Below are 12588 nucleotides of genomic sequence, written 5' to 3' on the forward strand. Positions count from 1 at the left end.
GTCCGCTCATACCATTACTCTACCTAGATACTGCCAATGTATTAATACTGTCATTTCCATTTTTGATCTTGTTGAACAAAAAAGGGCCTTGAATTCGCACTGAATACTAGAACCTTTGGCTCGCCAAAGTTGGGCTGATGATGTTCACTCCAGGCTCGGTCTTAGGCAACTCTACTTATATCAATATTAGATCGCATCACACTGTATCACATCGTGACATATCACATCATATCCAACCACATATAGTAAAATAAACATAAAGTAGTCCCAATATCCAAGCCAATAAACACGCTCGACTGAACCCCAATCATCCCGAAGCATAGCGGAGAATATCCTAACATACCAAAACATACCAAACCAAACCAAACCACCGCTCAAATCTCATAGCCCATCCTTTCGTTAAAATCCCAAAGCTAACAAAGCAAGTCATACCCATCCTTCCCCTTCCTCTCAAGAACAAGGATACCCCAACTCTTTCATCCGCTGGACCCACCGATCCTTGAACCGCCGATGAGCCGTCCGATGAGCCTTGTCCATACTCGCCTTGATGTACCATGCCACCAGGACACTGCAGGACGTGGTGTTTGTTTCGAGGAGGTGGAGTCGGCCACTACCAGTAATACCACTTCCAGTACCACCGCTGCCAGTACCACCAACACCGCCATCAGCACCACTACCGCTGCCAGTACCAGTAGCACCGCCAGCACTGCCAGCACGAGGATCAGCAATACCAGCAGCAGTCGCATCGAAACTGCCAGTCCGGGCATGCGCATCAGCATCAGCATTCGCGCTTCCTCGCTCATCAGGCCCCTGCGCAACTTCAATCCCCCATTTCCCATGCAACAAAACCCCACTCCCCGGATCCGTCAGAGCCTCGATACCTTGTTGGGTGGTCCGGATCGCACTGTGATACGTCATGTCGGCGGAAAAGCCAAATGCGACGGGTAATTTGTCTTTGATTTCGTATTGGACAAAGTCGCCGACGGACTGCGACGAAGGAGCAGGTGGTGACGGAGAAGGAGGAGCAGGTGGTGACGGAGAAGGAGGAGCAGAAGGAGGTGAAGAAGAAGAAGGTGATACTTCAACACCAAATCGCGCCGCGACAGCATCCACATCGACGGCCTGAGGATCATCTGCAGAGATCACTCGAACACTATATACAAATGGGTTCAATTTGCTCATTGTCTCTGGAGACCGGGCCATTTCGAGGGCCAGAGAGTGGCCTGCGCGAAATACATCGGTGGGTGTTTTGCCTTCGGGTGGGGGTGGGAGGATCAGGTCGGTGATGTAGCCTGTCTTGAAGGTTGTTTGGAGGAAGGACATTCTGGATTGATCGAGAGACGAGAGATGGATGAAATATAGAAAGATAGATAGATAGATGGGTGGGTGGATTGTTGCGAGTAGGGATAAGATAGTTGGTATCGTGGGTGGGTAGATGTTAGGATGGTATGTAGTTGACCGCTCGCTCCGAACAGGTCACTAGATAGACCTTTGTCCCGGATATTGTGAACAGTTGTAGTTCCCTTTGCGAGTCCCGTCTTGCCCGGTCGTGGCTCTGGTTCAGATGGAATGTAGGTAGCGGAACCTCCCGCCGAAGGATTCTGATAGATGCCGCCTGTTAAACAGGGAGAGAGATATATGTTCCTTCAAGTTCGCATGCCCGTGCTCAATTCGAGGACCTTTACCGGAGCGGAACAGGAGACCTCTGACAAACCATCCACTGGCAGCCAGCCAGACCGCCCGTTGCCTGATCAAGAGAGCAAAGGAAACAGTCTTCAGCAGAGGATAGGAAGATAGGTAGTCCTCTGTTTGCGGAATGATACAAACGTCTTGTCCTGTCCTGTCAGTGTCGAGGAGGAGAAATGGGACCACTTTATAAAGGAAGTGGTTGGGGGTTTTATAAGCATCCAAGGCACCAAGGCAGGCAAGCCAATGTACTTCGTTTGTAACGGCACGCCTGAGGCATAAGAGGACAACAACACAAAACAGCTCGGCTCGGTTCAGCTGCGCTCAGCCACCCCCAACCTTACACCAGACTACGGGTAGACACAGGTGAAGCCGTTGATCTTGATAGTGGCACCATGTAAGCCACATACTGTACATAGTATGTAGACACTTGCACTAATAAGCATCGCCCCAAAAGTCTTGTTCGACACAAGCATTGAGTCGTATCGTATCTGCCAATGTGGGTATCTTGATCATTATCTTGGGCATTCTACGAGAAGTAGTATACGAATTTCACAAATTGTTCAAGTTTATGTTGACCAGTCCTGGCCTGGCCCCATCATCAGTATTGTTTATGATGCTCTTCTACAATATCAATGGAAGAGACAGAGAGAGACTAGTAATGTCCACCACTGAAACCTATTCCTCCTTTTCTCTCCTTTCTCAATCCCGTCGGCTTGAACGCAGCACAAAAAGTCCTTTGACTCAATAGTAGACAGCAGTCTGCCAAACGCCATCCACAGCTGATGGCATAATAAACGATGAACGATGCCCAAATCCTTTATCCATACCATACCATACTCACCTCTGTGATCATACTCCAGCATCCATTCCACCTTTTTCTACCCTTGCGACCCTACAACAAACTTGACCGGAACAATCCATTCCGTCCCAAAATCCGTACCATGCTGTCGTCTCGTACCATACTTCTGCCAGGCCGCGGCCGAAATACCAATATCCGCGACCCAGACATTCCAGGAATGCTCGAACCCCTCCGTCGCCATGGCGAGAAGTAACCCGGTCTTGGGTGCACCGAGACTCAAGACATGTTTGCTGGCCATGACCAGAGCCTGGCCATCCACCTCGGTCAACAGGCCCGAAGTGGCCGAGAGGCCCGTGGGCACATCGATGGAAAGCACCGACGAAGAGCGATTAGCCCAACGGATCATTTCCAGTACTGTAGCCTGGTCATCAGTTCGCAACTCCTCGAACGTCACATGCACCCCGAGCAGAGCATCAACCACGACGTCGGGAGAAGGACCACCCGAAGAAGCTTTTGCTTGATACTCGTCCCAGCGATCCACGTAACCCTGACCCTTCTTATACACATTCAGCTGCTTCCGCATGGCTTCGAGCAAGAGCTCTTCCCGTTCTCCACCCAGCACAACCACAGTCACTCTGAGTCGCCGGTTGCGCAGATGCCTGGCCGCGGCGATGGCTCTAGCACCGGACTTGTGATTGCCGACCAAGAAGACGACACTCTTGACCGTTGGCGAAACTTTGAGCACGGCCATGGCGATGCTGCGGCCGGCGTTTTCCGACAACATGTCTTCGGTCAGGCCCAATTCCGAAGTACACAGCTGCTCAATCTCGAGCATTTGTAGCGGCGACAGACAATGGCAAGGTTTGTTGCTGGCCATCTTGAACGAGGCGCGAAGACCCGACACGGATCCATTGAGAGGTGATGCTGTCTGGATCCTATTACCCATCGGTCGCGGAGATTCCGTCTGCTCGAGGTGCCCGGGGATGCCGCTTGCTTTCCTAGACTGAAGTGGCCGTCGGGACCCTGCTCTCCTCGACCCTTTCCCGCTGCTGTAGTGGCCCTCCATGGTTTCATCCTCGGTCTCGCCGGCTTCGCTTTTCCATCGATCCTTGTCCTTTGTGTCTGGCGTGTCTAGCACGTTTTCTGTGTAATGCAGATTCCGTCCTCCATTGGTCCCGGGTCGCGCTTTGCGGTTGAAACTGACTAGTCGATCTGCCTCTGCCGTCGTGTCTGCTTGCCGGATGTCGTCAAATACTCTGCGCTTGTCGAATTTGGACAGGTTGGATTCAAAGTCGAATTCGCCCATGTCTTGAATGTCAGTAGCATCCTCCGTAGCCCAGCCGTTGACGTCCTCGACAGCCGCTCTTCTGCCTCGTTGGGTGTTTTTCTTTTTGTTGGATCGGGGCACTTCCTCGATCAGGGGTGTCTGGCGCCATCCTTTGCCTTTGCCAGCAGCAGCCTTCCGCTGGGCGGCGGCGGACAACGGGCCATGATTCACATCTTTGATGTCAATGATCCCCGGTCCCGTTTGGGACGGTGTATCTCGAGTCTTGGGTGGTGCAGTTGTTGTCGTCGCCGTCGGTGGTGCAGGTGCTGGCGCCGGCGCTACCTTGGCTTCGACAGCACTCTTGCCGAGACGTAACGCATCAAAGGGCTCTGTAAGTGTCGCGCTCGCAGATGTGTTCTTGGCCGAGTGCGGGTGTCTGGGCACCGCTGTGGCGATGCTGGAGACCGAGCTGCTTCCCACATTTCCATCCTGCATCAATCGCGCCGAGGGGCTGCTGACAATGCCGTCGGCGATCATAATTGGGGATACTGGTTGAGGCCGTGCTGATTCTGCATCTCCAACACCCGGTGGTTTGGCATAACTGACAATGGCCGGGTCAACAAATGCAGTTGTAGCATCACTGGCATTCTGCTGTTTGGGAGTGACACTGGCATGACCCAGCGGGATCGGGCTATTCTCAGGCTGAGGCTGCGTCGCAGTCACCGGTATACCAGTAGCAAATTCCTCCTTTTGCGCCCGTGGCGGTTGTGGTTGAGCCGGTGAGACTTCTAGGTCGGCGATTGAGGAAGAGTCGAGCGTGTAGGTATCGAGTCGTTGTCTGTTCCACAAAAGTAATACTAGGTAGTAGAAGCGTCAGCACCTACATGCTCTTCAAACTCGATCGCACCAACTGACCATTTCGTAGAAATAGTTTCTGGTTCGCGACATTGGCGACAACGCCTTGGACCTGACTGTTCGGCCACCAGGGTGGACTCTTCAATGTGACCAGGATCGTGTAGCCGATGAATTCGGATGCCATGCTGTTGTACTGGTGAGGGTGATACTATCGCGACATAATAGTACAGGTCTTAAGAAAGGTGTAAAGCGGAGTAGGGCGCTGGGCAGTGCGCTGGATCGTTCTGTTTGTAATATGAGTGTGCGACGTGAAATGTTCGAGTTCAAGTTGACGTTCATTACTGGCAGTCGGAGGAGTGGAAAACTACTGTAAACTTTTGGTCCGCTCAGTTTCCCCTTTCGTCATCTCCTCACACGAGCCTCAGTCAGCCTCGCACTCGAATTACAATACAATGTACAATGCCAGTGTCGGCACATCCTGCAGCATTCATCTACTGGTATTCAGAACGGACTATATTCTGTCACTGAAACATGCCATTGTTGCATGTTCCAGATAATTCTCATTTGTACCATCACAACTCCCCCACTATGCGCCCCTTGCCCGCATGGCTTGCTTTTCGGCCTCCATCAACTCCTCAAAGGAAAAGTCGTCATCCAGAAAGTCGTCCTCTTCAATGGTGATTGTGTTCGTCTCCTTCTGGATGGCCGTATTACTTTTAACCTCAAAATGGTCTTTGACCGTTTTGGCGGCGCTTTTCATCCCGAGCGTCTCGTGTCCCGACAACTTGGAATAGAATTCCAAGACCTTGGGATGTACCATGACTTTGCGCTCATCAAATCGGAGCACCTGCAAACCTTCTTTACTTCGAGCCCGACTGAGCGCAACGTAAGCCTGTCCCTTCTCAAACACCTTTCCGAGGTCTACCTTGACCCGTGTCAGAGTCTGGCCCTGAGCCTTGTGGATAGACAAGGCCCATGCCAGAATCAAAGGTACTTGCACCCGTTTGGCGAGAACTTCACCTTGCTGCGATTCTGTCTTCCACTCGTCAGGCGAGCAAAGCATCGTTCGAGATGTCCCGTCCGGGAGGTTGAATCGTACCATGGGCCACAGTCGTGTGGCGCCGGCACCGGCGGCTGCGCTTTTCATACGAGCTGCTTGAAGTTTCTCACGTGCAGCCATCTTTTCATCCGACAGATCTCCGTTATCCGGCTCCTGGGCCAGAAGAAAGCTAGGTTCATCTTCTTTGTAGGCGAAGAAAGTCCCTTCATCCATAAACGATTGAACAATTCCAAGAGAACCGTTGACAAGTTGGGAATCAATGTTTTTGATCAGCATAACTTGCGCGCCCTTTTTCAGTTCCAAGACTTCCGGCGCTATGAAGTTGGCGAGAAGAGCTTTCCGTACATTGGGGTCTTGAACACCTGTATCGACGGCGTGATAGGTCATGACTTGCCCCGATAGTTTGCGCATCCGATTCTGATTGGCAAACTCGACTTCCTCGCGGCGCGGGTACCTATGGCTGGTCAGAACGAACCGATTGCATGGACATGTCAAACGTACAACTCTGTGGCTTCAAGCTCATCATGGAAATTGAGCGGTCGTGAAAGCGACTTGAACTCCCGGACCGTAGCGGCGCTCATCTTGCCGAGACGCATTTCGTTAAGCATTTGTGCAAACCTTTCATCCTTTTGCCGAAAGACATGGGTCAGAAGAATCGTGTGTCCTATACACGTGTTCCAGGTCGTCGCATCAAACACAAACTTGGCGACCGAGTTCTTTTCTGGTACTGGGGGTAACTGAAAGAAGTCTCCCGTCACAACCAGCTGGATACCGCCAAATGGCCGACCGTTGTTCCGAATAGTACGAGCGACTTGCTCAAGTTTATCGAATAACTGGCCATCCACCATAGAAATCTCATCGATAATAAGGACCTTAGTCCGGAGCCACTTTTGTCTTGACTTCTGATTCCGCTTAATCTTCTTCACCAGTTCTGGAGCAGGCTCTTTTCCCAGGCCGATTCCTGCCCAGCTGTGGAGGGTCTGGCCTTCCAAGATACAGGAGGCTAAACCGGTAGACGCTGTAACCGCTATCCGATCGGGCTCTTTCCGGTATTTATGCTTCATCTGGGAGATGATTGCCCTCATCAAGACCGATTTTCCTGTTCCGGCTGACCCAGTGAAAAACACACTCTTTCCTTCTTCTATAACCGCTTTCAGGACTGTTTGTTGTTCGTCACTGAAGAAGACCTCCGGTAATCGATCCACACTGGGAGCGGATCCTTCCCTAGGAATGGTGGCAGGCTGGAAAGTCCGATCGGAGGCAGTCCGTGAGATGGAACCCGGCTGTCGCTGACGAATGGACGATGCTTTTTGTAACATTTCTGACATTACCGATGACGCCTTATCCCGGCTACTCATCGAGTCAAACTGCCTTTGCGCAGAATATTTGTCAAATCGACCAGAATATCCGTTTCCAACTCCTCCGCCCTGTATGTTCTTGGCCCCATCTTGCTCATCGAGCGCAGGAGCTGACGTGGATGTGAATGACGCAGGGAGGACTCGTCTCTTGGTCGGCCTGGCACGCTCCGGGGAGGGCTCTCCTTTCAACAGAGTCGTGCCCGGCTTTGCAAAATGCGACTCCGGTGACGAAGACCATGGGACAGGAGCACTGCTTGAAGGCGGTTCGGCTTTCTGAGGGAGGGGAGGCAATGTCGGATACGCAATGTCTGAGGGACCAGGGGGTGTGTTCTCGTCAAACGATGTCTGCGAATGTAGAGAACCCAAACCACTAGTCGTACTGATGCTGCGTTCGAACTTTCGTTTGAAGCCTGAGGTTGTCTGTGATCTCTGCCCGGGAATATTGCTTGCAGCAGTGTTGATCTGTAGAGGACTTTGCTTTTTCTCGCCATGCCCAGAGGAGGCATGCCGACGTACCGCTTGAGCAAACATGGCGATAGTGATCAGGCCCTCTGAAGATACCTGGTTGCGGAAGGACAGACGGAGTGGAGAGGTGGACAGGATTGGGGGCATGAACGAGAACGAAGTTACAGTGGAAGTCTTATTTGGGGCGGTGGAGGGAGGAGGACGAGGGAGTGAAGTGCTATGGCACTCAGACTGAAATGTTTGTCCCAATTCTTTGCTTGCAACTGCGACCAGGCGGATTTCAGACGAGTCGGGCAGAACGCGTTCGGTACGTGACGACCGGTACCACTATAGGGAAAGTCGCGTACCTACTATAGGTAGGTACTGGTAAAGATTAGAGAGCCTTGGCGTCATGAATCATGTTAGCGCATAGAGTACATCTGCACGATTCATTTATTGGTAGTGCAGCCGTGTTGCGCCAGAGCATCCGTGAACTCGAAACAATATAACCATCTCGGTGGCAAGATTGAGTGATATCAGGTATTTGCATAACTACAGGTATACTCGACAATCGCCTCAAACTGTGCTCAGGCTTTAGAGAGAGGCAAAAGATTGCATTCATACCACATGCTGAAAATTCATATCGCTCTTTCAGGGGTATCCTATGGATCGCTGAGTACAAGTTACTCGATAGCAAAGTGACAAATTCTCCTTACAGCTATGCTCGCTGGACAAAATATCCCTATCCGCCAATAACTTGGCTTTTCAGTGCAGTAAGCTTCGAGAAAACAGTGTTCCACCTGATCAGAATGATGTCTGATTCGGAACAAATAGCCATTCAGACAGGCAGTAATCATCCCTGGTACCCATGGTAACTATTCCCGAATGAAGGTGGAGGTTGTTGGTACATCCCTCCTGGTGCAGACTGGCCACGACCGTAGCCTCCAGCCGAGGGCAGAACCTGGCCATATGCTGATTGAGGGGACGGGGTGTAGGGACTTGCCAGATGGCCAGAATCCCAAGGGACACGGCCGGCAGGGCTTGGACCTGCAGACTGATTAGGCAAACACTGATGAATGGAAACTGGGCACATACCTTGCGGGGTGATTGGCCCAGGCGCACCGTATTGTGGAAAGTAAGGAGACGCTGGATTATAGGCTCCAGGGGTAGAGGCCGAACCAACCGATGTTTGCGGTGAGTAAGTGTCGAATTGACCAGTTGGCGGTCTATCCTTCCCCCACTGCTATGGTCAGATATTATTCTTGATGAGCACCAAAAGCACTTACGGAACATTTCAGAGGTCGCCCATTGACATTGTAACCTGAGAGCTGACAGATGGCCATTGCTGCGTTCTCATGTGTGTCCATTTTGATAAAAGCAAACCCACGATCGGACTGAAATCGAGTTTCCACCACATAACCGAAATTCTGAAACAGTGGGACAAGGTCTGCTTGAGTCGTATATGGTGTCAGGTTCCCAACGTAGCAAGTGGTCTGCCAGGCAGGAGTTTGATTGACGACCATTTCGTAAGACTGGATGCCCTGAGTGGGAAAATGATGATGACCGAAAGGCGTGGTAGGGCTCATGCCCATTGCCGCCATGGCTTGTTGCTGAGAGATGGACGGCTGACCCTTTTGGTTCGCCCAGTTGACCCGGATCGCCCGACTGCCGAGCCACTCGCCGTCCATGGACGCGAGGGCCTTTTCAGCATCCGCTCGCTCGCGGAACGCGACAAATCCATAGCCACGCGATCGACCGGTCTTCATGTCCCACATAACGCGCGCTTCAGAAACAGAACCAAAGGCAGAAAACGCTTGCAGTAGAACCTCATCATTGACTTCGTTACTCAAATCGCCAACAAAAATGTGAAAGTGGTTAGACGTGTCCTCTTTGTTTGTACTGTTGGACTGGTAAGCCCAGTTCACACGAATTTCGGCCTGATGAACTCGTCGACCGTTCAACGTGGTCATTGCGCGCTCGGCGGCACCCGGATCATCATATTCGACAAACCCATAATTGAAACCCTTGGAACTGAATTGGGCCTGGTTCTATTAGCGCGGATCGGCTGTACCGAAACTCAAACTTACGTTCTTGTCAGGGATGATCTTGACACTGACCACATGGCCCGTGGTCTCAAAGATCTGTTTCAAGACGTCTTCCGTCACCCGAGGATCGAGACCACCTACATAAAGTGCTCTCTTGTTGGGCTCGGGTGCAGCTCTCCGAACCACTCCGCCCGCCGAACCCGGGCCTGGCCCAACTTGACTTGGTACCGGGTTGTTGTTCGCGGGTATGACAACGGGTGGTAGTGGAGGAGGGCCCATGGCAGTGACAGAATGGCCATTGCTGCCATGAGAAGCATCATAACCCGAAGTGTCGGGGGCCGGGGCCGACACAGGGGGCGGTGGCAGGGCGGTTGAAGGAAGGTTTTCCGTCATGATGACAAAAGCAACTTTTGCGACAACTGAGGACAGAAGACACAGGTGTGTGTGAATGGACTCGATGGCAAGGTCTTGGTATAAAGGCTGCAGCCCAAACAAGTATTTGTATTGTATAGCAACTGCGCCCAGGAACTGCGCAACGGGCCGCGAAGAAGAAATATCGTCAATGAGATGTCGAGACAATCCGCTATCAAGATGACAAGCCAACCCAACAAGAGGAGCGCCTAACGTCGACGAAGGGGGAGACGATGACAATGCAAGACTCGAAAGGTAGGATGGACTTGAAGATGGCAGACGGTGTGCAGTGATTAATGGCGGTCGCAGAAGGGTCGCGCCGGGAGGGTGAAGTCTCGCAGGGCTGGCAGGCGGCAGCGGTGAGGTGGGAGCAGCTGGACTTGAAACCGGAGAACAGCAAAGCAGAGGACAGCAGAGCAACACACAAAGTGATGAACTGAGAGACGGAAGGAAAAGGAGAGATAATGAATCGCTCGACTTCTTTTCCCAACGCCCAACTTGCAATGCACGAATTCCAAGCGATACAACGCAGATGGGAGAAAGAGAAAAGCGACGAATGGAAGAAGAATATACGAAGGTTGCAAAGCTGAGGAGAAGGAGGCAGAGAGGGTAGAGGTCAGAGTGAGCAAGAGGAACGTTTGTATACCTAGAGGTACCTCCAACTTAGGTTACCGACAGTGACTATAGCACCTAGTAACATAGTAGCAGGTAGTTTGTCGTAGACTCGGAGTTGCAGTCGAGGCTGGTTGGGTAGCAGCCAGGATGTTGGCGGAGGGTGTGAGTGGTGAGTGGTGAGTGGCCAGGTGTGAGAGTGATAAGGATGCCGTCATACTGCTAGTACTGTACAGTCCCAGAACCGCCGGAGCCACCTGCAGTCTTCTGTGAAGCTCGTAGGCGCGGAACTGACCTGTTTCATCTCCCACTGCAAAACTTCAAGGGCCCAACGGCTGCAGGCGGCTCGAGGCCACTGCCGCGGAGTTGCACTGGCAGGCGACGGCACCGAGTAAGCTCTACAGCTTTAGTACACCAGCTACCACTCTAGGCCTAAGGCGCCCGTATTCTTTGGTAGCCTCTACTAAAGTTGTGGTAGCCTCCCGCCTGAGTTTAGAATGACCATCCGAGTCACTGCTGGCACGGCCCACCACCACACCCACACCCACACCCACACCCACACCCGCCAACTGCTGCTAACTGCACTCTACACTTTTTGACAGTTGACACTTTTTGCGACGGGCGCGTTTGCTGCCATGTCCTCTTGCCTTCCCTTCGTTTCTCCTGACTCCTGACTACTAAGTATCATATACTCCGAGGCTACACGTTTTCTCCCCGTTGCTGCTGTCCTGAATGACATTGTTGCCGACGGTCCTCGTTCGCGATCCCGTCTCCGAGACGACTCCGTTGCGAATGCGCTCGTCATGGCGGCTGCCAAACCTCCCCAATACGACCCGGTGAAAACGGTAGAAGGCATGTTCAACGGATCAGTCACGCGAATCGCATACGCCATCAAAGACCCAGCAAACTACGCGCAATCGACGAAAGCCGTGCTGGCCGAAACGGCGAAGAAATTCCAAGACGCGCTCGACGACTGCGAGATCCAGATCCTCGAGGCGAAATGGTACCTCGAGCATCAACTTGCCGTGAACAAGGCGCGACGCGAGGAAAAGGCCAGGCAAGAGAGCGCCGCTGCCCACGCGAAGAGGAAGCGTGAGGAAACGACCGAAGATGAGCAAAGCAAGCCTGTGGAGAAGAAGGAAGGAGGAGACAATGCCAACGCCCAGAAACGCGTCAAGACAGCAGAAGCAGAGCCTCAGGCATCTTCACAGACCCAACAACCCTCGAAGTCGCCTTTGCAACCGCAACCTGCCGTACCTCCTGGGGAGCCGGCAGAGCAACCCGCTGCTCAAAAAGCAGAAAAGAAGCCCGCCAATCTCCAACAGAAAGAGAAGCCATCGAAACCGAATATTAAACAACCGCCAGAGCCGACGACGGCGACATCGACATCACAAGCCTCGACAGGAACCGGACCTCCCTCGAAACCACCACACAACAGGCCTCAAAGCATACAAATACCTCCGAACAACTTAGCACACACGACGACGACAACCACCGCAGACGAGCTGCCGAAAGACACGCCACAGGACAATACATCGGCAATCGGAAACGACGACTTTAATTTCGTCTCCATGTTCGGCGAGCCGTCCGGCGGCGACAACATGGACGGTAGTGGAAACGAGTTGAACTTCGACCTCAACGGTCTCGACGGCGCCAACAACATGAACATGAACATGAACGTCCAGGACGCTTCCTTGAACTCGCTACTGCCCGGTCTGGAGTCTTATGCCAACCAAGCAGGCGATGACAGCAGTTTCAACATGGCTGGAAGTGGAACCGGAACCGCAGACGTGAACCAGGGCTCTGGAGCTGGAACCGATTCAGGCGGCGCGACAACCACGAACAACAACAACAACGCCCAACAACAGCAGATCAACATATCCGACTTCAGTCTTCCGGCCCTGGGACCGAATGAGTTCGATGATCTTCTCAACTCCAATGATATGAATTTTGATGAAGCCATCAACTTGAACGATGATGGGACGATGAACATGGAGAGCATGGACCTGGATTTTGACAGCATGTTCAAATGAAGGCAGAGATGCACA

At 52.4% G+C, this 12588-nt stretch overlaps 5 protein-coding genes across 5 annotated transcripts; 1 reads left to right on the forward strand and 4 right to left on the reverse strand.

Moving 5' to 3' along the window:
• Positions 1–3: 3 nt before the first annotated feature.
• Positions 4–2079, reverse strand: HMPREF1120_00963 (uncharacterized protein). The gene has a single exon (XM_009154967.1). It carries the CDS (start codon positions 1321–1323, stop codon positions 451–453), a length of 873 nt encoding a protein of 290 aa, XP_009153215.1. The 5' UTR covers positions 1324–2079; the 3' UTR covers positions 4–450.
• A 114-nt stretch (positions 2080–2193) lies between these two features.
• Positions 2194–4955, reverse strand: HMPREF1120_00964 (uncharacterized protein). The gene is made up of 2 exons (XM_009154968.1): positions 4671–4955; positions 2194–4612 (listed from the first exon to the last, which is right to left on the reverse strand). The coding sequence occupies exons 1-2, from the start codon at positions 4792–4794 to the stop codon at positions 2568–2570; spliced, it is 2169 nt and encodes a 722-aa protein (XP_009153216.1). The 5' UTR covers positions 4795–4955; the 3' UTR covers positions 2194–2567.
• A 14-nt stretch (positions 4956–4969) lies between these two features.
• Positions 4970–7812, reverse strand: HMPREF1120_00965 (uncharacterized protein). The gene is made up of 2 exons (XM_009154969.1): positions 6172–7812; positions 4970–6124 (listed from the first exon to the last, which is right to left on the reverse strand). Exons 1-2 carry the CDS (start codon positions 7638–7640, stop codon positions 5197–5199), a joined length of 2397 nt encoding a protein of 798 aa, XP_009153217.1. The 5' UTR covers positions 7641–7812; the 3' UTR covers positions 4970–5196.
• Positions 7813–7915: 103 nt separating this feature from the next.
• HMPREF1120_00966 (nucleolin) lies at positions 7916–10702 on the reverse strand. Its single transcript, XM_009154970.1, has 4 exons — positions 9560–10702; positions 8759–9514; positions 8568–8712; positions 7916–8519 (listed from the first exon to the last, which is right to left on the reverse strand). The coding sequence occupies exons 1-4, from the start codon at positions 9908–9910 to the stop codon at positions 8326–8328; spliced, it is 1446 nt and encodes a 481-aa protein (XP_009153218.1). The 5' UTR covers positions 9911–10702; the 3' UTR covers positions 7916–8325.
• Positions 10703–11343: 641 nt separating this feature from the next.
• HMPREF1120_00967 (uncharacterized protein) lies at positions 11344–12573 on the forward strand (the record flags this gene model as incomplete). The annotated part of the gene is made up of 1 exon (XM_009154971.1): positions 11344–12573. One exon carries the CDS (start codon positions 11344–11346, stop codon positions 12571–12573), a length of 1230 nt encoding a protein of 409 aa, XP_009153219.1.
• Between the last annotated feature and the right edge of the window lie 15 nt (positions 12574–12588).

This window comes from Exophiala dermatitidis (assembly GCF_000230625.1).
Source record: "Exophiala dermatitidis NIH/UT8656 unplaced genomic scaffold supercont1.1, whole genome shotgun sequence".
In the NCBI taxonomy this organism is placed as follows: domain Eukaryota; kingdom Fungi; phylum Ascomycota; class Eurotiomycetes; order Chaetothyriales; family Herpotrichiellaceae; genus Exophiala; species Exophiala dermatitidis.